Source organism: Myotis myotis, unplaced genomic scaffold (assembly GCF_014108235.1).
Source record: "Myotis myotis isolate mMyoMyo1 unplaced genomic scaffold, mMyoMyo1.p scaffold_m19_p_2, whole genome shotgun sequence".
Lineage (NCBI taxonomy): Eukaryota > Metazoa > Chordata > Mammalia > Chiroptera > Vespertilionidae > Myotis > Myotis myotis.
In genome coordinates this window covers 15,649,397-15,675,427 of record NW_023416324.1, presented here as the reverse complement: position 1 = coordinate 15,675,427, position 26,031 = coordinate 15,649,397, and the positions used below count along the sequence as shown (strand labels likewise).

At 48.6% G+C, this 26,031-nt stretch overlaps 2 protein-coding genes across 3 annotated transcripts; one reads left to right on the top strand and one right to left on the bottom strand.

Annotated features, from left to right (window-relative positions):
- Positions 1 to 449: 449 nt before the first annotated feature.
- On the top strand, positions 450 to 9,847 carry KDF1 (keratinocyte differentiation factor 1). Of its 2 annotated transcripts, none has more exons than XM_036349437.1 (4): positions 450 to 590; positions 6,855 to 7,925; positions 8,603 to 8,677; positions 9,243 to 9,847. In XM_036349437.1, exons 2-4 carry the CDS (start codon positions 6,887 to 6,889, stop codon positions 9,323 to 9,325), a joined length of 1,197 nt encoding a protein of 398 aa, XP_036205330.1. In that variant the 5' UTR covers positions 450 to 590; positions 6,855 to 6,886; the 3' UTR covers positions 9,326 to 9,847. The 2 variants fall into 2 exon arrangements, with proteins under 2 accessions (XP_036205330.1, XP_036205329.1); XM_036349436.1 differs by lacking the exon at positions 450 to 590 and adding an exon at positions 605 to 663.
- Positions 9,848 to 11,857: 2,010 nt separating this feature from the next.
- On the bottom strand, positions 11,858 to 25,564 carry NUDC (nuclear distribution C, dynein complex regulator). The gene is made up of 9 exons (XM_036350636.1): positions 25,335 to 25,564; positions 22,217 to 22,294; positions 15,565 to 15,768; positions 15,413 to 15,478; positions 14,274 to 14,390; positions 14,006 to 14,200; positions 12,743 to 12,826; positions 12,530 to 12,648; positions 11,858 to 12,123 (listed from the first exon to the last, which is right to left on the bottom strand). The coding sequence occupies exons 1-9, from the start codon at positions 25,413 to 25,415 to the stop codon at positions 12,072 to 12,074; spliced, it is 996 nt and encodes a 331-aa protein (XP_036206529.1). The 5' UTR covers positions 25,416 to 25,564; the 3' UTR covers positions 11,858 to 12,071.
- Between the last annotated feature and the right edge of the window lie 467 nt (positions 25,565 to 26,031).

Here is a 26,031-nt window from a genome sequence, read left to right as displayed (position 1 = left end):
TGGCACAGTTGTAGCTAATAATATATGAGCATCTGTCTTTTTCTGGGTTCAGAAAAAAAAAGTATATATATATATTATTATTATTTTTTTTTTTTATTGATTTCCGAGAGGGAGAGATAGAAACATCAATGAGAGAATCATTGATTGGCTGTCTCCTGCACGTCCCCCACTGGGGGTCGAGCCTGCAACCCAGGAATGTGCCCTGACCAGGAATCAACCCTGATCTCCTGGCTCATAGGTCCACACTCAACCACCGAGCCGCTGGGCTGGGCTGGGCTGGACTGAGCTTGTAAGGCCCGGCAGGCAATGCTGGGACTCAGAGATGCTAGGACCGCCTCCCACAGCAGAGAAGAATGGGCCCCAGCGTCTGTCCACTCTGCCCCTAGGCCTCACTTACCGGACTAGGCGGAGCACAGCTCTCAGAGTCCGCAGGCTCAGCGCCCAAGCCCGGCCTCGGTGCCAGCCTAGTGCCCGGGGCGGGGCCTTGGCCCAGGTGAGCAGCTGCGGCGGCGGCGCTTCGCGGAGGCAGGAAGTGTGTCCCCAGCGGCGGCCCGTGCAGCGCTCCCGCGAGACGCTTACCTGCACCCCAGGTGAGCGGCGGGTGGGGGGGTGGAAGGGGGCGGGGGAAGGGGCCGAGCCGGAGGCGCTCACCTGGCGGGACAGGTAAGCCCCGCGCGGGCCCGAGGGGGCGCGAACCGGGGAGGCACCAGTGTGTAGGGACCTCGGAGGCTGCGCGCGGGCCGGGGAGGGTCCCGGGCCGGGTTCTCGGGGACCACCCTCCCACTTCCGGGGTGCGCGGGCCGGGCCGGGGAGCGGCCTGAGCAGAACCCTGGGCCCGGACGGCTGAGTGGGACCCGGGGGCGTACTCGCCCTTAGGGCTGCGCTGGCTTGGGGCCGGGGCGTACACACCCTGAGGAAGTGTCAGGGCGGAGGGAGGCTGGGTCCGCCGGGCGGAGGCCTCTGCAGCTGGAGGGGGTGGTGCTCGCCCCCAGGGCACTGCTGATGTAGGGGCTGCGATAGTTCGAGGGGCAGCGTCGGGGTCTGGTTCTCCCTCGCTCGGGACCAGGTGCTCGCGGATGCGGGCGTCGCCGGCTGAGCCTTTGGAGCGGGAGACCCAAGGTGCAGGGACGCCGGGCGCGAGAACCGACGGCTGTTTCCTGAGTAGGATTGGGTGTCCCTCCCGGCCTGGTGTGCAAGACTTGGCTGCGCACGCCTGTCCTGGGACCTTGGGAGGAAGGAGTCGGTAGGGAGACAGACCCGGAGTGTGTATGTTCCCAGGACTAAGGAGGTGGGGAAGCGCATCAATAAGAAGTGTGGGGAGGGTGGGTCTGGGAGCCTCTGACCCTGAGGAAATCTCTGCAGTGCCCTGGGGCTCCCAGGGACCCAGGTGCTAAAGCCCCTGCATGCAGTATCTCATTTAAACCTCACCTGGTGCTTGAAGATACTCATCTTGCCCGTTAAAGATGAGGAAACTGCTGGCCAGTTGGTTAGAGTGTCCTGCGGATATGCCAAGGTTGTTGGGTTCGATCCCCGGTCATGGCACATACAAGCAATCAATGAATGCATAAGTGCAACAACATCGATGTTTCTCAAATCGTTTTTCCTCTCTCTCGCTACCTCTTCCTCTCTCTAAAATCAAGCAATAGCCCTGGCCGGTTTTGCTCAGTGGATAGAGCGTCGGCCTGTGGACTGAAGGGTCGCGGGTTCGATTCCAGTCAAGGGCATGTAACTTGGTTGCGGGCACATCCCTAGTAGGGGGTGTGCAGGAGGCAGCTGATCGATGTTTCTAACTCTCTATCCTTCTCCATCTCCCTTCCTCTCTGTAAAATATCAATAAAATACATTTAAAAAAATAAAATCAATCAATCAATAATAATAAAAAGATGAGGAAACAGCCTAGATCTTGTGCTGGACTTCTACAGAAGCAGGGGCTCTCCCCTCACAAAATCAAATGACAAGTGTTCCTAGGATTTGGAGGTGGGGGCAGCAGCATTGAGGGGATAATAGAGCCTAGATGAAATGGGCTGAACTTGACTTCAGAAGGGTTGGGGCGGGGGGGGGGGGGGGACACCAGTCATTGTCTTTACCTCAGATTTTGCTCCCCTTCCCTCCATCCCACTCCCATTCGAGATGTGTGGCACAGAGCAAAGCACAGGGGCTCTGGAGTCTGGTGGACCACAGTACAAATCCAGCTCTATCTTTTTCCAGCTAGGTATCTCTGGACAAGTCACCTCAGCTCTCTGGGCTTCAGACTCCTCATCTGTAAAGTGGAAATACAATATTTACAGGGCAATTGTGAATGTTAAATTAGGCTCATTTGTGATGTAATCCTCTTGGGTTGAAGCCTGTTTCTGGCCCATTCCCTGCTGTTTCCCAGCATTTACCACAGCGCTGGGCCCATAGTAAGTGCTCAGTAAAAATTTGTTGGATGAATTTAATGATTAGTGGCAAATCCTAAAGCCTCAGAGGTGGAAGAGATAGTGACCCAGATTGTCATCAGTCACCTCTTGTTCTTATAAACCCCAGGTACCCCAGAGTTCAATGTGGTTGAAACAGTGTTCGTACATTCACCCTCTCCTCATCCAAGGTCTGAGCCTGAAAGAGTCAGGCTCCCTCTGTGGACGCTCCTCAGGCACAGGCTTGTCTAATGGAGCTGGCAGCTGGACACTTGACTGCCCCCTTTCTCCCAAGTAATAGATGTGATGCAGTGGTGAATGAGAGTATGGATCAGGCAGGTTGGGTACAAATGGCTTTGGACAACTTATTTAGCCTCTCTGTGCCTCAGTATAGTAATAACAACAACAATAATAATATCTACAAGTAGGGTTGTGATAATTAGTTTGATATATTTAAACACTTAGAACAGTGGTTCTCAACTTTCCTAATGCCGCGACCCTTTAATACAGTTCCTCATGTTGTGGCGACCCCCAACCATAAAATTATTTTCGTTGCTACTTCATAACTGTAATTCTGCTACTATAATGAATCGTAACGCAAATATCTGATATGCAGAATGTATTTTCATTGTTACAAATTGAACTAATTAAAGTATAGTGATTAATCACAAAAACAATATGTAATTATATATGTGTTTTCCAATGGTCTTAGGCGACCCCCAAAGGGGTCGCGACCCACAGGTTGAGAACCACTGACTTAGGACCATGTAAGCCATCAATAATTAAATCACTAGAATGCAAACTCCTGAGGTAGGAAATTTTGTCTGTTTTATCAGTGTCCACAGAATTTAGAACAGTGTCTAACACAGTAGGACCTCAGTTAATATTTGTTAATTGAGTGAATGAATGAATCCACCCCCACCCCCACATTGTTCAAGCCAAGGCAAAAGTTTTAACCATTTGCATTGCCTCTCTGGGCTGTGAGGGACTATTACAATTTCAGTTTGTACATTTTGGAGAGGGGATTTCACACACACACCCATCCAGACACTGCCACCTCCATTCTGATCAGTCTAGAGCCCAAGTCCTTTCGATTTCCACCCAGTGGTCCTTGTTCTACCCTGAGGTCACACAAAATGCACTTACTGTGCCCAAAACTGTTTCAGACACTGAGGCAGAAAGGAATTAGACACGGTCCCTGTCCCTCAGGTTCTAATATAGGCTTATCTTCAAACAATGGGTTCAAGGCCAACTCAGCTGACAGCCCAGCAGAAGGCTGTGGGGAGAGAGATGTGGGGTTCTGGAGAGTTCTTGGAGTGCTGAGTAGGGACAGCAGAGTAGGTTGAAGAGTTGTAGGAATAGTTAAGGAACTCCTGTATCTTCCCCAGTCACTATGGCTAACAACCCCTCCCTCCTTTTCTTTCTCTGTTTTTAGGGGAAACCTTTTGAGATGTTCCAGACATCATGCTCCTTTATCCCTAAATACTTCAGTATATCTTTCCTAAGAATAAGAACATTATCTTATGTAACTATAGATTCAGGGAATCTATTTAACACTGACATATCTTTTAACATTGACACAATACTATTAAATAATATACAGCCAACTTTTAAATTTCACCAGTTATCCACATTATCCAATTTCCAATTTTTCCTCTTGATCCAGGTTCCAATCCAGGATCACACATTGTGCTTAATTGTCATGTCCTTCAACTTGGGCTTGTCTGCTGTTTCCTCATGATTATTTTTGGCAGGAATACTTCATAACTGATTCTGTATCCTTAGTGTGTAGTATCAAGAAGCACATGTCAGTACATCCCATTATTGGTGATATTAACTTTGATCATTTGATTAAAGTGATATTTGCCAAGTTTCTCCAGATTTGTGGGTTTTTAAGTTCTCACTAGCTGCAGTAAGTAGAAAGGAATGGAGGTGGCCAGAATGTGGGGGGTCTTGAAAGTATCTGGGTGAGAGATGATGGTAGTTTTGTTTAGGGAGATGGTATTGATTTGCCTAAAGCGCATTGTTTTATTAGAGCCAGAACTAGGACTAGAACACAGGTATCCAGATACCTAGTTCTTCTCCCACATCACCAGTTATAGAATCCCTAGTGCCATTAAATCAGGGTTAAAAAGATAAGGGACCAATATTTTAGAAAATCCAGGCTAAGGGAAATTACTGTCCTGCAAACCCCTACATGTGATCAAGGACTCTCCCAAATATATCAGTACATAATGTTTCCCTGAATCCCTCCAGCAGAGTTATTTACTCCCATAATGCCTCATCTAAACTACATACTCCCCCCCCCGCCCCGCCAAAAAAAATAAAAAACAACAACAACCACACAATAATAAACTACATGTTACAAAACCATGTGTAAATTATAAGAACAGGGTCTAAAGTTCATTCATCTTTGGTTCTACAGTTCCTAAAAGGGCCAGGCTCAGTATTTATGAAATGAGTGAATCAGCTCTGAGCTTGTCATAGCAACCAAGTCATGAAGGGAAAGATGTATTTTGTGGCTCGGCTTCCTTGTCTAATCAAAGGAAGCAAAACTGCTTGGTGTTAAATGTTTCTAGAAGAGCAAATATGAGCCAGACTAAAATATTGATGGCATACTTGTTATATTCCCACCTCTGATTTGAAGGAAGAGAGTAAGATTGAGAAGATGGTAATGATCAGGTTCTGTAGCAAGTCACATGGAGAGGCATTTGTTGAGCAACCTCAGAGGCTGTGCTGGGTGGGCTTACCAACAGTGGGAATAAACTGAGGAGGCCATTCCCCAGACAACAAGATCTCAGGAAATTATTCTTTTTATCTGGTAAAATATCCATAACATAAAATTTACCTTTTTTTTTTTTTAGTGTGTGTGTTTTGTTTGTTTGTTTGCTTCTTTTTGTTATGTTTTCCCTTTTTTTCCTGCATTTTAACATTTTAAAAAATCTTTATCATATACTAGAGCAGTGAATGGCGAACCTATGACACGCGAGTCAGAGGTGACATGCAAACTCATTTTTTTGGTTGATTTTTCTTTGTTAAATGGCATTTAAATGTATAAAATAAATATCAAAAATATAAGTCTTTGTTTTACTATGGTTGCAAAGATCAAAAAATTTCTATGTGACACGGCACCAGAGTTAAGTTAGGGTTTTTCAAAATGCTGACACGCCGAGCTCAAAAGGTTCGCCATCACTGTACTAGAGGCCTGGTGCATAAAATTCATGCACTGGGGTGGAGGGGGGGGCGTCCCCTCAGCCTGGCCTGCACTCTCTCGTAGTCCGGGAGCCCTTGGGGGATGTCCGGGACCCCTCGCTTCTTACTGCCCACCTGCTCGCTGCTCCTTAGTGCTGCCTCAGAGGTGGGAGAGGCTCCGCCACCACCACTGCGCTCGCCAGCTGTGAGCCCAGCTTCAGGCTGAGCAGCACTGTTTGTGGGAGTGCACTCACCACCAGGGGGCAACTCCTGCATTGAGCATCTGCCCCCTGGTGGTCAGTGCACATCAACCTGTTGTTCTGGTCATTCTGCCATAACGGCCGCTTAGGCTTTTATTATATAGATTCCTGTGGCATTAAACACAGTCATAATGTTGTGTAACCATCACCACCATCCATCTCCAGAACTTTTTCATCTTCCCAAACTGAAACTCTACCCATTAAACACTAACTCCCCATTTCCCATGCCCCCAGTCCCTGGCAGCCACCATTCTCCTTTCTGTCACTATGTTACTATTTTAGATATTTCATATTTGTTCTGTTATGTCAGGTTTATTTCACTTAGCACAATGTCTCGAGGTTCATTTGTATTGTAGCATGTATCAAAATTTCATTCCTTTTCAGAGCTGAACAATATTTCATTGTGTGTGTACATCACGTTTTATTTTATTCATTCGTCCATCAAGGGACCTTTGGGTTGTTTCAAACTTTTGCTTATTGTGAACAATGCTGCTGTGAACATTTGTGTATACATATATGTTTAAGTTCCTGTTTTCAGTCCTTTTGTATATACCCAGAAGTGGAATTGCTGGATCATATCATAATTCTATGTTTACTTTTTTTAGGGACCACCAGACTTTTCCACAGCAGCTGCGTTATTCTGCATTCCCATCAGCAATGCACAATATTTGTTAATTGAGTGAATGAATGAATCTAATTTCTCTACATTCTCTCCAATGCTTGTCACTTTCTGTTTTATTGTTTGTGTGTGTGTGTGTGTGTGTTTTTCCCCCCAGTTGTAGTCATTCTAATGGATTTGAAGTCCCAGGAGATTTGGACATGTAGGTTAGACCAGAGAGAGAACTTGCTTCTTGGGGAGGAAGGGAACACTAGAGGGTCTGTAGGCACACTTGGGTCTGTCCACATCACAGGCCTCTCAGAAACCAGAAATCTAAAGCTCCTCACATCAGCGCAGGAGCTTGCCCCTCATCTCTGATCCTGACTCCTTCCTGGTCTCTCCCCACAGGTGTCTGGCTACAGCAAACCATGTAATGAGCCATGCCCCGCCCTGGACACCCCCGCCCATCATCTGGGCCCCCACGCTTGGGACCCTGGGAGCGGCCAACAGAGCTATGTTTGGAGACCTATGATGAGCCATCTCAGCCCCCACCAAGCCGCCGCACTAGGAGGCCAGACCCCAAGGATCCTGGCCACCATGGGCCCGAGAGCCTTACCTTCATCTCTGGCTCTGCTGAGCCTGCTGCTGAGCCCCCAGCATGCTGCCTGCTTTGGCGACCTTGGGTGTGGGACTGGTGCCTGGCTGCCTTCTGCTTCCGCCGCTGCCGGGATTGCCTCCAGCGCTGTGGAGCCTGTGTACGGGGCTGCAGCCCTTGTTTGTCCACCGGGGACTCCCCTGATGGGGCTGCCGAAGCCAACTGGGCCAAGGAGCACAATGGAGTGCCGCCCAGTCCCGACCGTGCACCCCCCAGCCGGCGGGATGGCCAGCGGCTCAAGTCAACCATGGGTAGCAGCTTCAGCTACCCTGATGTCAAGCTCAAAGGCATCCCTGTATACCCCTATCGCAGTAACACTGCCCCGGCCCCTGATGCGGACTCCTGCTGCAAGGAGCCACTGACCGAACCCCCACCCATGCGGCACAGCCTGCCGAGCACCTTTGCCAGCAGCCCCCGGGGCTCTGAGGAGTACTACTCTTTCCATGAGTCGGACCTGGACCTACCTGAGATAGGCAGTGGCTCCCTGTCGAGCCGAGAGATCGATGTGCTTATCTTCAAGAAGCTGACAGAGTTGTTCAGTGTACACCAGATCGACGAGCTGGCCAAGTGCACGTCAGACACTGTGTTCCTGGAGAAGACCAGTAAGATCTCAGACCTTATCAACAGCATCACCCAGGATTACCACCTGGATGAGCAGGATGCTGAGGGTCGCCTGGTACGCGGCATCATTCGCATCAGTACCCGAAAGAGCCGTACCCGCCCGCAGACCACAGAGGGGCGCTCAACCCGGGCTGCTGCCCCTGCTGCCATGGCTCCTGACAGTGGCCATGAGACCATGGTGGGCTCTGGGCTCAGCCAGGATGGTATGTGGGGTCCCCTAGGGCTGAAGGGCAGAATGGAGGAGGTTCTGGCCAAGGGAGGGCAACACTGGGGTCTTTGGCCACTATGGGTCCACCCCTCAACCAATCCCTGCTCTTCCTCCTCCTCTTCCTCCTTTTTCTCAACTCGTCTGCATCCCCTAACACGCTCCTTCTATCCCTTGCTACCAACGGTCAGAGTAGCTTCCAGGTCTTGCAGGGTTAACAAGACTCAGGAACCCTTATGAATTTGGACTCTGACCTGTCCAGGCCTAACCAATACACCCACCACTGTGCGTACCCATGAGCACATGCACAAACACACATTTTCTGTCTTTGTTTTAAACAGTTTCTCTAGTCTGGCTAGAGTAGCTCAGTGGTTGAGCATCAACTTATGAACCAAGACATGGTTCGATTCTCGGTCAAGGCACATGCCCAGGTTGTGGGCTAGATCCCCATTGTGGGGCATGCAGGAGGCAGCTGATCAATGATTCTCTCTCATCATTGATGTTTCTATCTCTCCCTTTCCTTTCCTCTCTGAAATCAATTTTTAAAAATTCCACACACACACACACACACACACACACACGGTGAATTGGCCCCATTGTGCTGGGGGCAAAAGTGGGAACTGAAGTTGAAAACTTGTGATAATGACCACTGCCCCCCTCATGTTCCCTTTCTAGAACTCACTGTGCAGATCTCCCAGGAGACGACTGCAGATGCCATCGCCAGGAAGCTGAGGCCTTTTGGAGCCCCAGGTTTGGTCCTGACCTGATGAGGAGTGTGTTGAGGAGAGGGGAGCGCCCTAGGAGCCCCCACATGTCCCTCTCCCAGCTTCCTCCTGGGGTGGGTGAGGATGGGATCAGAAAGGGACGAGAAGCCTGAGAAGCCACAGATGCCATCCCAGTCCTACAAGCTAGCTTAAAGGGTTCACTTGGGAGAGATTCAGGGGCCTGCCCCTGAAGCAGCAGGAGGATGGTTCCCAGAACAGGCAAGCTGGAAGTGATGGGACCCCAGCCTCTAAGCTCCAGGCACTGGGGAAGAAAGTGGAGAGCAGAAGGCCATCCAGCCTGGTGCTGAGGGCACTCTGTGATTTCTGCTGCTGTCTTCTAGGCCTTCACAAGCTCTTGGGAGTGGGGTGGTTACCCTTTTGCAGAGGAAGGTTGGGGCTCAAAGCTTAAGAAGCTGAGTGGGTCGCCCAGCCAGGATCAGACTAACCCAGGCTTAAGTCCATTCTGCTGCTTCTCAGGGGGTTTCTCCCTGCCCCTGGGACCTGGATGAGCTTCCTCCCCTCAGTCTGTTTCCTCCTCTCCTCATCCTCAGGATACCCAGCCAGCCACGACTCATCCTTCCAGGGCACCGACACAGACTCCTCAGGGGCACCCCTGCTCCAGGTGTACTGCTAACCCCCGCTGGGCCCAGTGGCCGCAACCTCTTCTGAGAGAAGCACAGCCTGCAGAATGAAGCGGGGGACCAGGACCCCCTTTGGGAGAGGCAGAGTCCACTCTGGCTCCTCCAACCTTGGCTGACTGGTTCCTGGACCATGTGCATTTCACTGGGCCATGGTGCCCACACTGCCCTGGACCCCCAGCTGGCCTGACCTGTCCCTTTCTTCAGGGGGTCCAGGGGCCATGGAAAGCAGACTTAGGAATTACCTTCTGGGATTGAATCTCTGCTCTACCCCTATAACCTGCCATCCTAACCAATCATGCAGACTTCCCCCTCCCTGTGAGGGGGGAGAGGATGACAGCTAAAAGCAGTTTATCTTAAATGGATTGTGTTAGGGGGCAAGAGGGCCTCTGTTGAATTCGGTGGGCAGTGCCTACTCCATGTTTCATTCTGTTGAGCAGTTTGTTTCTTCATTGATGTTCTACATGCTAACATGACCAATAGTTACAAGGACCTAGAAAATAAAGCTGTCTACCTTACCTTGGCTGTGATATTGCCCTTTCTGTGGTTCAGTTACCTTCTTGATATTCCCAACAATACTGGAGTGGGATCCTTTCACAGAGAGGTCAAGAAATTTAATGGGTCACAAAGCTAGTAACTGGACCTGGACCTGGATTTCTGCCCTCAAGTTGGCAAACTGACCTGCTTGGGGCAGAAGCAGGGTCCTGGAGACCAGCTGGGTACAGAAGGATCCTACTTACCTACTCATACAGAATCTTTCAGCAGTGAGGCCAGAGCAAATCCACCAGGCCAGTTGACTGATGAACAAACTAGGTGTCTGTCCAGGACCTCTGCCCCCACCTCACCTACAGTCCACACAGTCCTTTTTATTGTCCTCATGGGCATCCATTGGAAAGTGACAACTAGACAAACTGTACTTATCTATCCAATTTCCTGTTGGACACACAGGATGGTCCCTTGGAGTTATCATCACTGGGCCCAGTATGTGATAAAACCGGCCCCTTAAGTTGTCTCATCCAGATCAAGGCCTCTCCAAGATTGAAAATGACCACAGTACACTGGAGCCCAGGGATATCACAGAACATAGGACTCCACAGTCCTTCTACCCTACCCTTCACTCTAGAGCACAATTTTCCAAACACAGCCTTGGGAACCACTACTGGCTTTCTCAAAAAAAAGGGGGTGGGGATGGGCTAGCTGGTTTGGCTCAGTGGATAGAGCATCAGCCTACAGACTGAAGGGTTCCAGGTTCAATTCCAGTCAAGGGCACATGCCTAGCTAGGCTGTGAGCTCGATCTGCAGGAGGCAGCTGATCAATGATTCTCTCATCACTGATGTTTCTCTCCCCCTTACTCTCTGAAATCAATTTCTAAAAAGGAGGGGATTGTCATGTTTGGGAAACAGACAAAGCTAAGTACTGCACAGCCTCTTGAAGTCTTCAACAAGCTATGCTGAAATGTCGAAAGGATATACTGTGTTCCAGAAATTCAGGGGTCCCCTTCATCCACAGAGCAAAGTACTCTGGGCGAGTCAACCTAGACCTTCCTGCTGGAACCATAACCTCTGTGGCTACTATACTCAATGACCTCCATTCTCTGGCCAAAGTCGGGTAGGGTGAACTCCAGGGACTGGATTTGGGCAGAGGCAAGCACCTCTCCAGCCCTGGCACTGCCCTGGCAGGTGACTGCGAAGTCCTGAAATCTGTAGAGGTCTGGGTCAGAGGCACAAACAGGGCCCCACTGGACTTTGCTCTGCCCTCCAGGTCAGGTGTCTGTACCACACTTAGAGCAGACTTGAGCCTGGTCGTCCCCCCAGCCTTTTGTGGCTCTCGGCCCCTGGGAAACAACAGTGTGTAGTTTCAGAAACACTTGATCCAGGCTGGAGGACCCACTGCAATTGGAAGTTGTCTTAAAAATGAAAATGGAATCAAGTCCCTGGTCTTAAACTCTGCTGAATCATGGGCACCTATGAGAATCAGACATATGTTCTGGTCCTGTAGCCAGGAAAACTCACCTTTGCTCAGAATTATACACAAACTAAGTCTTGTTTTATTCCTCCCTTTAAGCAATGAGAAACAGCCCCAGAGAGGGGCAAGGACTTGCCCTAGGTCAGTGGTCGGCAAACTGTGGCTCGCGAGCCACATGCAGCTCTTTGGCCCCTTGAGTGTGGCTCTTCCACAAAATACCACGTGCGGGCGCGCACATACAGTGCGACTGAAACTTCGTGGCCCATGCGCAGAATTCGGTATTTTGTGGAAGAGCCACACTCAAGGGGCCAAAGAGCCCCATGTGGCTCGCGAGCCGCAGTTTGCCGACCACTGCCCTAGGTCACATGGCAGAATCACCTAGAAGACAAGCCCCCAGCTCCCTGCAGCAGCCATAGGAGGCCTGACACCCCACCCCCCAGGAAAGACTACAGCAAGCATGTCAAACTCAAAGGCTAACACGGGCCAAATAAATGAGGCATGTGGTCCCCGGGCCGTGAGTTTGACATGCTTGGACTAGAGGGAAGAGAGAACACAGGTGAAATTGGGTAAACAGTTTTAATGTGTAACAGTGTGTCAATTAGTGAAGACAAGACCCCCAAAAGCCCCAGCCCTTCTCCCATGGTGCCTTGGAACATCTGTGCCTGGACCAGTCCCATGCCTGTCCCAACTCTGAGGCCCTTAACTCCCAGGGAAGGGTGGAAAAGGAAGGTGGATGGCTGAAGGCTCAGCTCCAAGAGTTCAGGGAGACAAACAGGCTAGTTGAATTTGGCCTTAGAAAAATCCATCTCTGGATGCTGATCCATGAACCTGGGAAGGGAAATAGGAAGATAGTGAAACAGACTGTCCCTCTCCCCTAAAGTTAGTCCCTTACTCCTAGCCTCCCATGTGAGGTCTAATCTCTTTAGAAACCTGAGCAACCGGAGCCAGGCCAGGCCGGGTCTCTGAGGCTGGAAGCTGAGGTGCCAATATTCGTACTTTTTACCTGTAGATGGCAATGACCATCTATTACCTTCCTTCTTTCCTATCTTCAGGTGGCCTTGGCCTCAAAATTACCTCAGCAAATGATTAGGGTTGGCAAGCTAAGGCTATAAAGCCATAAACTTGGCAGCTCATTCTGGAAGGGGCAGGGCAGCTCCTGTGTCCTACTCAGTGACCCACTTGCAGGTGTCACCCAGATCCAAGCCCCCCAAACCCCCATCTTTAAAGTACTCACTTTTTCAGAATTTCCTGTTTCTTCTGCTCATCTGAGGTGGGCAGCCCCATGGACTTCTGTCTCTGGTCATACATCATCTTTTCCACCATGCTGCGCGTCTCACTGTCCAGGTCTGACAGCTGGGGGCAGGCAGCAGCAGGGACAGGTGAAGCTCTTGGGCCACCTGGGCCTCTCATCTCCCAGTTGAAGCTCCCCCAACCAACCAGGGCTCACCTTGGAGTTCTCGGGGTTGATCTTCTTGGTATTGATCTCAGGATCACTGGACACCAATCGGCTCCACCACTCCATCTTGTTGATCTGTGAGGAGACCCACCGGTCGCTCATTCTATAGCCTAGGAACCCCCCACCAACCCTCTCCCACCCACATCCTACACTTAGGCCCAAAGCAGGGCTATGCTGGGACCTGAGGTATAGAGGAGCAAGACCTCTCTCCTCCACAGCGGCTGGCATGGCTGAGAAGACTGACCCGAATAGTCACAAATCAGAAGCAAAATAAAGCACAGAGGAAGATACCATCCAGGGTGAAGGGAGAGAAGTTACAGAGTGACACCTAGCTGGGACAGGCAGTTTACCAGACTAAAAATTCAGGGAAGGACATTCCAGTTGAAAGGAAGAGCAAGGGTGACTGAGAGGCAGCCATGGTCCGTCAGGTAGGCTGGGACAGGCCTCCTGTGCCATGGGGAGCTCTCCTCGGATGTTTGGCACTTTACAGAGACCATCTTCATTTACTGGTGTTTGTGTCGCATATCGCTTTTTGAGGGAAGGGGAGAACATAGGTGGTCCTGAGGGTTGTTTTCTACGTTTTGTTCATTGTTCTCTCTCCAGTATATAGAACAGTGCCTGGCACATAGTAGGTGTTCAAGTGTTTATTAAACTGAGTGTCGACCTATGAACCAGGAGGTCGTGGTTCGATTCCCAGTTAGAGCACATGCCCAGATTGTGGGCTCATTCCCCAGTATGGAGCATGCAGGAGGCAGCCAAACAATGATTCTCTCTCATCATTCATGTTTCTCTCTCTCCCTCTCCCTTCCTCTCTGAAATCAACAAAAAAATATATTTTTTAAAATGGGACAGCCCTAGCCAATTTGGCTCAGTGGATAGAGCATCGGTTTGCGGACCAAAGGGTCCCGGGTTCAGTTCAGGTCAAGGACAAGTACCTTGGTTGCAGGCTCCTCCCCGGCCCAGGATGGTGCAAGAGGCAACCAATCGATGTTTCTCTCACATCGATGTTTCTCTGTCTTTCCCTCTCTCTTCTACTCTCCCTAAAAAAATCAATGGAAAAATATTCTCAAGTGAGGATTAACAAAATAAATCAATTTTTAAGGGGGGGGGGGGGGAGACAGACATATTTTAAGTATTATGGGATTAAATAAGAAATGTCCACCAGGTCTTCAGCATGGTCCCCGACTGAATGAGCAGGAACCCCTCCCTCTTTCTTCATTAAGACGCAGGCCAGGAGCCTGGGTCTCTTCGCACCTTCTCTAGATGCACCGTCACCACCTTGCCGTCCTCAATGAGCCAGGAACTCTCCTCCACCTTCACCTCGTTGTAGAGCTCCCCATCAATGATCGCAGGCTGCCCCTTGAGCCCCACCCGGAGGTGCTTCCGCTGGATGTCCACCACTACATCCTTCCCCTTCAGCCGGAAGTTCACACGGAAGGGCACTGCCAGCTGCATGGGACAGAGACAGTCAGGAGGGGCCCCCGGCTGGCTCCCTCACCTCTGCCCTGGCCCTGTCACTCACATCCAGCTCCGACAGGGTCTGGGTCCAGCGATAATTGGACAGGTCTGCCCCATTGCCGAGGTTGGGCTTCAGTTTCCCTTTGTCCTTCTCGTCCTCCTCCTCATCGTCCTCAGTCTCCTGCTCACAGTCGAAGTGCTCAGCTACTTACTTGACAGACACAGACTGAAACCCTCTGGGCCAGGCCCAGGACTGGCACTGGACATACAACCACAAAATGAAACAGACCTGTCCCTGCCTACTCCATGGCCCACTGGGAGCCATAGGTGAAATGTGCTTCTGATCTCTGAGAGGAGCTCAGGCTGTTATAAGCATGTGATAAAGGACACAGCTGGGGGGCCATGACAGTCAGAGATAAACCCATAGGACCCAGCTGGGGGTGTCAAGCCAAAGGACTTGGAAAGAAAGCCAAGGAAAACAAAAGGTCACAAGTGACCATGAGCAGGATTGTCCTAAAATAAAACCATGCACGCCCAGCTGGTGTGGCTCTGTGGTCGAGCATCGACCTATGAACCAGGAGGTCACAGTTCCATGCCTGGTGAGGGCACATGCCCGGGTTGCAGGTTCCATCCCCAGTGGGGGCATGGCGTGCAGGAGGCAGCCGTTGATGTTTCATCATTGATGTTTCTCTCTCTCTCCCTTCCTCTCTGAAATCAATAAAAACATTTAAAACAAATTTAAAAAATAAAATAAAACCAGGATGCCTAATGATCAACATCTTTTTTCACCTCAGAACCTCTGAAAAGCCAAATGAATGCCCCAAAAATCGTTTGCGAATCTGGATCTGAGTAAGTGGGAGAAGCTCTGAGGGGCTTGTTGCGCAGATGTGTCAGAGTGACCCACCACAAAGGCCCAGGCTGGACCCCCATACCCCAGGCCACCCGAATGGCACCTGCACAGGCACTGACTGCCCTCTCTTGCTTTGGGGCTTTCTTGCAAAGGCTTAAAGTCAGTGTGTTTTGGGTGTTTTAAACACAAACCCTTTGGTCCAATATCTCTGAGTGAGATCTTGAAGTATGGGGAGGATCACAAAGCTGAGGGAAGGAGGGGAGGGGAGGGCATCCTGGAGACAAGGTAAGGCTATAGCGTCCCTGGAAGTTCCCAACCCCTGGCTAGTCCCAAGCATCCCCAGTCCATCTCACCTGCTTCTCTGGTGAGCCAAGGCTGCCATTCTTGAGCTGGGCCTCATGATTCTCTGCATCCTTTTTCTATGGCAAAGGGCAAAGCAGATGGCAAGAGGGTCCCCTCTTCTAGTGCCAATGGCTGAGGGCAGGGGAGGGAAGCCCACTCTTACCTGGTCAATCTCCAGCTGCAGCCTCTCTGCTTCCTCATCAGTCAGCTCCTTGATCTGAGGCCCAGAGCTCTCTGACTTGGCCTCCTTGGCCAGCCTAGCTGCCCGCTCCGCCTTCTCCCGCCGCTCAGTCTCCTGCCGACTTCTCTTTTCCCGCCGGGCCTTCTGTGCCAGCTGGTTGTGGTGGTTGAAGGTCTGTGTGATGAGCTAGGGACAGAAGTGAAAGCAATGAGCTATCAAGATAGGGACAGTATCCCAAAAGCACAGTCCCATCTCTATCTGCTGGGTGCCTAAGCACGGCACTGCACTTAGAACCCCAGTTTCCTCATCTAGAAAATGGTAAAATACATATCTGATAGAGTTATAACAACAATATCTGCAAATACCTGGCTCAATAGACAGTGGCTACTTTAAGACAACAAAACAGACTTGGCCTGGCTGGTGTGGCTCAATTGGCTAAGCATTGTCCTGTGCACCAAAAGATCGCAGGTTCGATTCCTGATCAGGGCACATACCCAGGTTGTGGGTTCAATCACCGGTAGGGGTGCATATGGAAGGCAACCGATTGATGTTTCTCTTTCCCTCTCTCTCTCTCATCAATAAAAATGTATTTTTTTTAAAAAAACATTCTAACAATTAAGAGTATGAACACTAAAGTTGGACAACCTGGGTTCTAATCCTGGCTTTGACACACACTAGCTATTGAATTTTTAGCAAATTATTTAACCTCTAAGAGCTTCAAAACCTTCATCAGTGAGGATGACTCCCACTCACAGGGTTGTTGTGCAGACGAAATGATCAGTGCTCTGGAAGTCCTTCACTAGACAGCGAAGCTATTAGAACTCCAGACTCAACCCCTCTAAGAAGCTTTTCCTGAGCTCAGGCCCACGGACCCACTTGCTCGGACTGATCTGTCTTCCTCCTGCGTACTGTCCCCAGGACTGCAGCCCCAGCTGTGCAGCACTCCGCACGATGCCCAGCACTGCCACATTAGCAGAAGTCAGAGAGAGCTTTCTTTCTTTTTATATTTTTATTGACTTCAGAGAGAAAGGGAGAGGGAAACACCAATGATGAGAATCATTAATTGACTGCCTCTTGCACGCCCCCTACTGGGGATGGAGCCAGCAACCTGGCATGTGCCCTTGTCTGGAATTGAACCTGGGACCCTTTAGTCCGAAGGCCAGTGCTCTAGCCACTCAGCCAAACGAGCTAGGGCGAGAGAGCTTTCTTGAGGGAAGAGGAGCCTCTTCCTCTCCTCAGCCTGCAAGCTATCCATTTCAAATCCCTCCTCCCACTATTCCTTCCTAGGATGTTTCCAACCCATAACCTGCTAGCTGGCCTCCCTGCTGCCCAACAGCTACCCCAATACTACTGCCACCTGTCACTGCCTGTCAGTGTGGCGTTGGACAAGTGAACAACTTTGACATTTTCTAAGCCTGTTTCCTCACCTGTCATGAGGATCAAATATGACCGACATTTCCTAGAGCCTGGCACAGACCTTGCCTGGATGAGGCTAACCCAATGGCAGCTTTGAGGGCCTGGGAGAAGTATTTTCTCTGCAATAAAAACACAATGGGAGCAATGGCTCCACCTCACTGTTATACTAGTAGCCCTCAAAGTATGGTTTCCTCAACCTGCAGCATCAGTATCACCCAGAATTTGTTAGAAAAGCTAAATCTTAGCCCCCCCCCCAAAAAAAATAATTTAAAAATAAATAAATCTTAGGCCCCACTCCAGACTTAATGAATCAGAAATTTTGGAGGTTGGCCCAGCAGCCTATATTTTTAACCAACCTTCCTGGCTAATTCTCATATACACTGGAGAGTCACATCTGGATTTGAGTTCCTGGTCTACTTCTTTTACCTGTGTGACCCTGGGGAGCATCTTTCTCTGTGCTTCTATTTTTGTCTAAAACTGGTTTTTAGGCTCTGGCCAGGTAGCTCAGCTTCGTCCCGATATGCCAACATTGTGGGTTTAATCTCTGGTCAGCACACATATAAGTCAGCCAACAAATACATAAGTAAGCGAGAGAGAAAAAGTTCTCTCTCTCCCCCTTCCTTCCTCTCTAAAAATCAATCAATAAAAATTTAAAATAAATAAAATAAAAGTAGTCTTGCACAGCTGTTCTTTGCCTAGAATGTCCTTGTTCCTACTCCCAGGTCACCTGGCAAACTCCTACTCATCCTCCAGGACCAGTTCAAATGTTTCCTGAGTTTCACCTCTTCATCTTCGGCAGGCCCAGAAACATACTCAACTCTATGTTGACCCACACACCTGGAGGCCTCACAGGCCACCCACCACGTGATCAGTGGTCAATAAACCATCTTTCAAGAATCTCTGGGCCCGAGATAGAAGGATGAAGGGGTCTGCAAAAGCTGAAAGGACCTTGAAGTACTCCAGGTCACCAAAGTCACCCATGAGCTCCTGATCGAAGGCTCTGACAAATGCTCTGTGACGCCTCATTCATTTGATGCCAATTCCTCTGGCCACCCCCAAATTCCCAGACCCATGCCATACTATAGTAGCTCTGTACTCTACAAAGTTAAAAGGGCACTAGACCCCCCAAACCAACTGGGTTAATAAAATGGGGTGTTTGAGAGAGAGAAATGAGCCACCTGAAGGCCATTTAATATAATTAGTCATGAGACAATTACACCAGCAGAGGCTGTTCCACCACAGGGCCTTGATCCCAAGTCCCTAATCGGGGAGACCTTGAACTCAAGCCATTTGCTAACCAGTAGCCAAGGGTAGGCGGGAACAGGGTCCTGCCCTCTCCCAGCCCCAGTGAATCATGTTACATCCCATCCGTCCTCTTCATTCCTAGCTGTGAGGTTAGGTGAGGGCAGAGCTTAACCACAGGGCAGAGTCAAGACCAATCACAGCAGCCTCTGAAGCTGCCTCCCGGTCTCCTCCCACCATCTTTACCAGTCCCAGCCCCAAGCAGAGACCCTAGGGGTGTGTAGCCTACAGAGGTGCCAATTGACAGGCTGTCACAGTGTTTGTGTGTGTGTGTGTGGGGGGGGGGGGTCAGGGAGGGGGGTAGACACATCTGAAGATAACACACTCCTATTCTAGAACTTCATATAAATGGAATCTTACAATGTATTTCTTTTGTATGCTCATCTTCCTTTAAAAGGCTAATAATATTCCATTATATGTATATATGATGTTTTGTTTATCCATTCATCATCAATGGATGGTTGGGTTGCTTCCACCTGGTGGCTATTATGAACAGTTCTGCTATAAACAAAACTTTCTCCAAAGCCTTGCTTTCAATTCTTCTGGATATATCCCCAGAAGTGAGACTGCTGGATCATATATATAGTTCTAGTCTAATTTTTTGAGGAACGGACACAGTTTTCCACAGCCACACCATTTTACACTCGCACCAATAGTGCACAGGCCTCCATCTCTCCACATCCTCACAAACACTTGTTAGTTTGTGGGGTTTTTTGACGTAAGACATCCAAATGGGTATGAGGTGGTGTCTTTTGGTTTTGATTTGCATTTCTCTGATAATTAGGAAACTTGAGCATCTTTTATAAAAGTTTTTAAAGAGCTACAACAATTCACTTTTACCAGCAATGTCCAAAGAGCAGCCTTTTCCCACATCCTTACAAGCAATTTTTTTGGAAATTTGTGATAGGAAGAAAAGAGCATCTGTTTCTTTAATTTACATTTCCTTGACTACTGTGAATTTGAACATCTGTTCAAATGCTCTTTAGATTTGCTCTTTTTTTTTAAAATATATTTTATTGATTTTTCACAGAGAGGAAGGGAGAGGGATAGAGAGTTAGAAACATCGATGAGAGAGAAACATCAATCAGCTGCCTCCCGCACACCTCCCACTGGGGATGTGCCCGCAACCAAGGTACATGCCCCTGGCCGGAATCGAACCCGGGACCCTTCAGTCCGCAGGCCGATGCTCTATCCACTGAGCCAAACCGGTTAGGGCTAGATTTGCTCTTCTTGTAATTGCCCATTTTTTGTTTATCCTTTTCTTGGCAATTTATAAGAGTTCCTGCATACTAAATCAGCTATTAAATTTTATCTGTCCTCTGCATTGCATTTTCCCAAATCTATTGTTTTTCAGTTGACTTTATATGTCAACATCTCTTTTGCCATACAAGTTTTCAATCTTTGAAGAGACAGATACCTTTTCTTTCATAGCTTCTAGGTTTCTACTTGCAAGCCTTCCCCACACAAGATTATACATAGTTTTGCAGATTTCTTTACAAGACTCTGCTTGATCTGCACTTTATTACAGTTAAACAGATGGAAAATTTTGTTTTTTTACAAATAGCCACTTGTAGCAGTATGACTCATTATATCATCCTTTGCCTACAGAAATGAATTGCCCTATTAGACACATATTAAGCCCTCATATATGCTAGACTTTTCTAGGTTCTCTTTTCTGCTTCACTGGTATAGTTCTCTTTCTGTGCCCATACCATATTGATTTGATCATTATGGCTTTACTCAAATCTACAATCTCTTCTCCATAATTCCTAGCCCCCAAAAGCTACAAAAACTAAAAGTGTTTCTGTACTTTTTGTAAATTTGTGGCATGAAGGTATTTATAGTCTCTTATCTCCCATTTGGAATAAATATTGATAGACATTTCTCTGCAGAAATGTAAATGTGCCCTGGCTGGTTGTGGCTCAGTTGGTTGAGTGTCATCCCATGCACCAAGAGGTCACAGGTTCAATTCCTGGTCAGGGCACAGGCCCTGGTTTCAGGCTCAATTCCCAGAAGGGGGCATGAAGGAGGCAGCTAATTAATGTTACTCTCTCCCTCTCTCTCTAAAATCAATAAAAACTTAAAAAAAAAAAAAGAAATTTTAATGTGCTTGATACTGCTCCTGACCTCTGGATTGTATGAAATGTAGAGTATACACTGTATTGCCTCCTAAAGTCTCAAGAATTCTAAATCCCCAAAGCATCTGGCCCCATACTTATTGAACAAATGAACGACTGCTGGTATTATAAGGTAGTTTGGCCCGCAGAAAAAATGGGAGGTGCTAGTGCTAATACAAAAGAATTTTTGAGATAGAACAGGTCCTATAGATCAGAGTCCACCTTTTCCCATTTTACAGATATGAAAATTTGACAAGACAAGAAAACTGGTGGGAAGTCAACCAAACAACACAAGTAGGCCAAGAACCTGGGACTCCTAGCCCCATGTCTGCAAGATACATTATAGTGCATTCTAGCTCCTGAGAGCCCTGAAGCTACAGAAAAGGTTTGCAAAATGTCTTCTTGTCACTATGTCTCTTAAGTTTAAGTGAAAACAAGTATGGTTATAAAAATCATAGTTCATTGAAGGTGATACCATGATTTACCAATCTTCAAAAATGTACTTACAGTGTGGACTCTCTCTGGAGCATGCCCACCTTTCCCCCCCTCCACCCCCCAGGCATGTTCCTCTTACCTTTCTTTTTAAAAAATCCAACTGGGGGGGGGGGGGGGAATATCCTCACCTGAGAATATGTTTCTATTGGCTTTCTAGAGAGGAAGGGAAAGTAGAAACATCAATTGGCTGCCTCTTGCACATGCCCCGACTGGGGTTCAAACCTGCAACTAGGTATGTGCCCTGATCAAGAGTCGAAGCTGCGCCCTAGCCGGTCTAGCTCAGTAGACAGAGCGTCGACCTACGAACTGAAAGGTCCCAGGTTCTATTCCGGTCAAGTGCACATGCCCAGGTTGTGGGCTCGATCCCCAGTGGGGGACTTGCAGGAGGCAGCCGATCCATGATTCTCTCTCATCATTGTTGTTTCTATCTCTCCCTCCCTCCCTCTTCCTTCCTTTCTGAAATCAGTAAAAATATATTTTTAAAAAAAAAAGAAAAAGAAAAAGAAAAAGGAAGAAACTGTGACGTTCCAGTGCATGGGACGATGTTCCAATCTACTGAGCCACACCAGCCAGAGCTGCCTTTCTTTTCCCTAAACTATAAGGGCCCTTCTTTTGCCTCTGTAACTATTTCCTGAGCCCACGTAGCCTGGTTGGCTCACATCTTCCACAGCTCACTTCCTTTACCTTTGTGACTTTATAAACAAACTTTTGCTTGTAAAAAATAACTTATAACCTAAGGAATCAGAAGGAAGTTCAAGGTCTTTGAACCTCTTACCACAAAATACAATTACCAAATCCTTGAACTTTGGGTCACAATCACTAGGAAGACTGGGATTGGTTGGCTTTGAATTTTCCTATATTTCTGTCTTCTAAGCTCAGTTTCTAACATTTGCCCACTCTCATCTCCCACCAAGGTAATTAGATAAAACCTACACAGTGGAAAAGGAATCAGGAGGCAGGGTGTCAGGGGCAGAAGGCAGTTTTACAACTGCTTTGGCTCTCCCGCAACTCCGCTCAAGACTTTGGCTACCAAAGTGCCACACACCCCAGAGCCAATTTCCTCATTTGTCAAGTGAGGATAGTAACATCTACCCCTTTGGAACTGCTAAAGGATCATGAGAAATAGGGGAGATTAAGCATCTGGCAGGAAGGGCTTCAATAAATGAAGCTTGCTCCCCTTCCCTGACTCTTTGCTCTTGGCATTTTACTTCTGCTCGAGTTGTTCTTATGCTGAAGGAAGGCCAGGTGAGCTTTTCTTCTGAATAAACAGAACTACCAAGGGAACAGCAGCGCCCAATACTCACCTTCTCTGCCATCCCCTCTTCTCCTCCAACGAAAAAGTCTGTTTTGCGTCGTAAGAAGCTGAAGAAAGTGTTCACAAGCTGAAAGACAGAAGACTGGAGCTATGGAGATGTCCAACTGGGAGCACGGCAACTGCACAGAAATCAACTTCCTTAGTCTACGAGGGAACTTAGAGCTTGACTATTTCATCCCTGAGCCTCTCAACTGAGAAATCCTCCCAAACAGGCCTAACCTTAGTCACTTCTGCCAGAAAGCCCAACTTAACCTTACCCATATCACGGGAAAGGCAGATTCTCACTTCTCATGTGTATGTGTGCGCCTGTTTCACATTCCTATGGCCCTAGAGGCAGCCTAAGGATAGGGAGGACTCCTCCTGCATACAGGGCTTAAAAAGCCTGGAGACTTGACTTTGGGTGGTGAACACACAATACAATATACAGATGATGTATAATAGAACTGTACACTTGAAACCTATATAATTTTTTTTAAAATATATTTTATTGATTTTTTACAGAGAGGAAGGGAGAGAGATAGAGAGAGTTAGAAACATCGATGAGAGAGAAACATCGATCAGCTGCCTCCTGCACATCTCCTATTGGGGATGTGCCTGCAACCCAGGCACATGCCCTTGACCGGAATCGAACCTGGGACCTTTCAGTCCACAGGCCGACGCCCCATCCACTGAGCCAAACCGGTTTCGGCTCAATAATTTTTTTTTAAAGAAAGAAACTGGTCTTGTTATAGAGCAGTAATCCTCAAGATGTGGTCCAGAGATCTCAGGACCCAGAGAGACATTAATTTGTCTTTTTCATCTCATTTCCTCACAAGTGTATATACTGTGGAGTTTTCCAGAGGCTACATGACATGTGATATTGCAAGACTGAATGAAGAAGCAGATATGAGAATCCAGCAAAATCTGTTTTCGATTAAACCAAACATTAGAGATTTAGCCCTCAAAAAGTAAAATAATGCTTCTCACTAAATTTGTTTTAGAAACAGTAGTTTTTCATAAAGAATATGTTAACATTAGCATGCAATGAGTTTACTAGTATTGGTGTTATTTTTTTCCAATGAATTAATAAACAAGTTTTAAAAAAAAGCCTGGGGCTAGCTTTCCTCTCCCAAGAGTAAAAAGCCCAAGTACAGTGGCAACCGCTGAGTTATTAGGGCAGAGCCAGGAGGGGAGCAAATGAAGCCACTTCAAAGAAGGTTAAGACCAACAAACTCTGGCTGAGGCACCAGTGTAGCAAGTGAATAAGCATGGGTTTGAGTAGCAGATTGGCATATATTATGTCTGTGACCTTGGGGAAGTTTCTTAAGTCTGAAACAGAAATAGCAGCAGGACCTATTTCTAGGTACCTTGTAAGGATCAAATGAGATGTTGGAGGTGAGGGCCTTCACAGTGCCTGGCCGGGAGCAAGAGCCCTGCTGCTACAGTAACTCACAAATAAGCACCACGAACCAGGGCTTATTCTGTCTACATCCCCAATGCCTGGCACCAAATCTGGCCGAGTACATGCTTAGTAAAACTTTTGCTGAGTGAAAAATCGAGTGGTCACCTAGGGTAAGCACATGTAAGCCCTTTTATTTGCCCAAATGAATGATTCCAAATCTGATGCTACAACTTATTTTAATGGTTTCAACTCCTGCTTCTAATCTAGACACTTTAAATTCATTCAAAAATGAGTTCAGACCCAAATTCAGTTTTGTGTCAACAACTTAGGGGGGAGGAGGGAGAGAACCTTTCCCACTTGCAAATTGGTAACTCTCTTCCCACCTCAGAGGGCTTAGGAGTCTTTGGTCACCATAGGCACCTGGGTGAAAGATGGGCATGGAAAGCTCAGTGAAAACTTGTCCCAGTGAGACAGAGAATCAGCAGCGAACTGTAGAAAGCACACGGGCCTAAGGAGTGTGGTCCCTTTAGGTCAGGAATCTGTTGGATAATCTTGAGCAAGTTCTCTTGGTCTCTCTCTTTTTTTTTTTTTAAACATATTTTATTGATTTTTTACCGAGAGCAATGAAGAGAAATAGAGAGTTAGAAACATTGATGAGAGAGAAACATCGATCAGCTGCCTCCTGCACACTTCCTACTGGGGCTGTGCCCGCAACCAAGGTACATGCCCTTGACCGGAATCGAACCTGGGACCCTTGAATCCACAGGTCAATGCTCTATCCACTGAGCCATACCGGTTAGGGCTCTTGGTCTCTTCACAGAACGAGAGTTCTGGACTGATCTTAATGGGCTTTTCTACCGCTAACTTTCCATGTTTCTGGTCCAAAATATCCAACTCCAGAAGCAATACTAGTTGGTCCATATTGTTCATACACTAAAAATAACTGTGTGCTATTTTGTGTGGTCACTAGGTATGAATTATGCTTTTGAAAAGCTCTAGTAAGCTCCATCAGGCCAAGGAGAGGTTTTTGCTCGGGTCTGAATCCCCAGGTCCCAATCCAATGAGTGTCTGACACACATCAATCATTCAACAAATTTCACTTCAAGACACCACTCTCCTACAAAGATCCAGAAAACAGGGATTCACAACTCTTTTTACGAACACAAAGAAACCGAGGCTTGGAGACATGTAAGGGTCCCAAGTAGGAGTGGTGGAAATCAATTGTGAATCCAGGCCTTTAATTCCCCATTCAAGGCCTAAAAAAAAACACACGCGTTAACATCACCCCGCCCCCCTACCCCTACCCCACACACTCCTCGGCTCGCTCCAAGTCGGTAGCTGCAAATCTCAATGTCTGGAATGGTTCTTGGGGTATTCTTTGCAGGCAGCCATCAGAGAGGAAACGTGGCCCTAAGAATGTGTGAGACTTGGCGGAGGGGAATCGCCCGGCTCTGGGGGTTTTCCAGGGCCGCCGGAGTTGCTAAGACAGGAACTACTGAGCAGGGCCCGGGACTGATGCGAAGGGGACTACACATTAGGCCGGGAGGCCAGACCGGAAGCTGGGGCGCGGGGAGAATGTGGGGAGGGGGGAGCCCTGAAGCTCGGAAGGCCCCAGCGTGAATCTCGGCCCCTGAAGACGGAGAAAGGCTGAGGGAGCCTGGCGAGGGCCGCCGGGGTGGGCGGGCGCCGATAAAGCAGGCCCGGCCGATGCCGCGCGGGCCGTTACCTCCTGCACGCCGCCCTCGTGCTGCTGCGCCATGGCCAGCAACATGCCGTCGAACCGCTCTTCCTCCTGCTCTCCGCCCATCGTGCCGGCCGCTAGCCACGCTCCGAGATACGAGCTCCGCACTGGCGTCTAGCGTCCTCCCAGCTCCTACGTTTCGCGTCCGACCCAACGACTCCAGTCCTCCGCCTTCCGCAGCGGAGCCGGAAACACGCACGCGTCCCGCCGCTCCGGCCCGCCGGCTCGCCCTCTCTTCCCGCCTTCTTCTCGGCTAGCGACCACTGAGCGCGCGGCCAACAGCCCGCTTCGCCGACCATTGGCCAACTTGCTGAGCCAATCAACGAGAGCGTCCAGGAAGCGGAGGGCGGGACCGAGGGCCCGGGAGTTTGGAGTGAGTTGCTATGGTCACCAGACGCTTTGGAGCCTTCGAGAAATCCATGAGCTAAAAGGGGGTGAGGGGAGTGTTCGAAGTTAAAAAGGGACTAACTTTATTCGCCCGCCTTGAGAGTGACCTCCCAGTTTGTAGAATGGTTGAGCTGAAAGTGTCAGTCACCTCTTCCAGTCCCAGAAAGGAGAAGGGACCTGCCCGAAGAACCTGCCTACCTCCGTCATTACAAACTCCGCCATAGGCATACACAAGGTTCAGAAGCACTGGCCCCTGGCTTAAAAGGGCTCTGTGCTTAGTTTAATGCTCTTCTGT

Bases quoted from the DNA above. Each gene is read 5' to 3' on its own strand.
- KDF1 (XM_036349437.1), top strand. From the start codon at position 6,887: ATGCCCCGCCCTGGACACCCCCGCCCATCATCTGGGCCCCCACGCTTG. The intron at 7,926-8,602 runs GTATGTGGGGTC...TTCCCTTTCTAG, and splicing joins CTCTGGGCTCAGCCAGGATG to AACTCACTGTGCAGATCTCC. The intron at 8,678-9,242 runs GTTTGGTCCTGA...CCTCATCCTCAG, and splicing joins GAGGCCTTTTGGAGCCCCAG to GATACCCAGCCAGCCACGAC.
- NUDC (XM_036350636.1), bottom strand. From the start codon at position 25,415: ATGGGCGGAGAGCAGGAGGAAGAGCGGTTCGACGGCATGTTGCTGGCC. The intron at 15,769-22,216 runs GTGAGTATTGGG...TTCTGTCCCTAG, and splicing joins AAGAGGGGATGGCAGAGAAG to CTCATCACACAGACCTTCAA. The intron at 15,479-15,564 runs GTAAGAGTGGGC...CCTTTGCCATAG, and splicing joins TGCAGCTGGAGATTGACCAG to AAAAAGGATGCAGAGAATCA.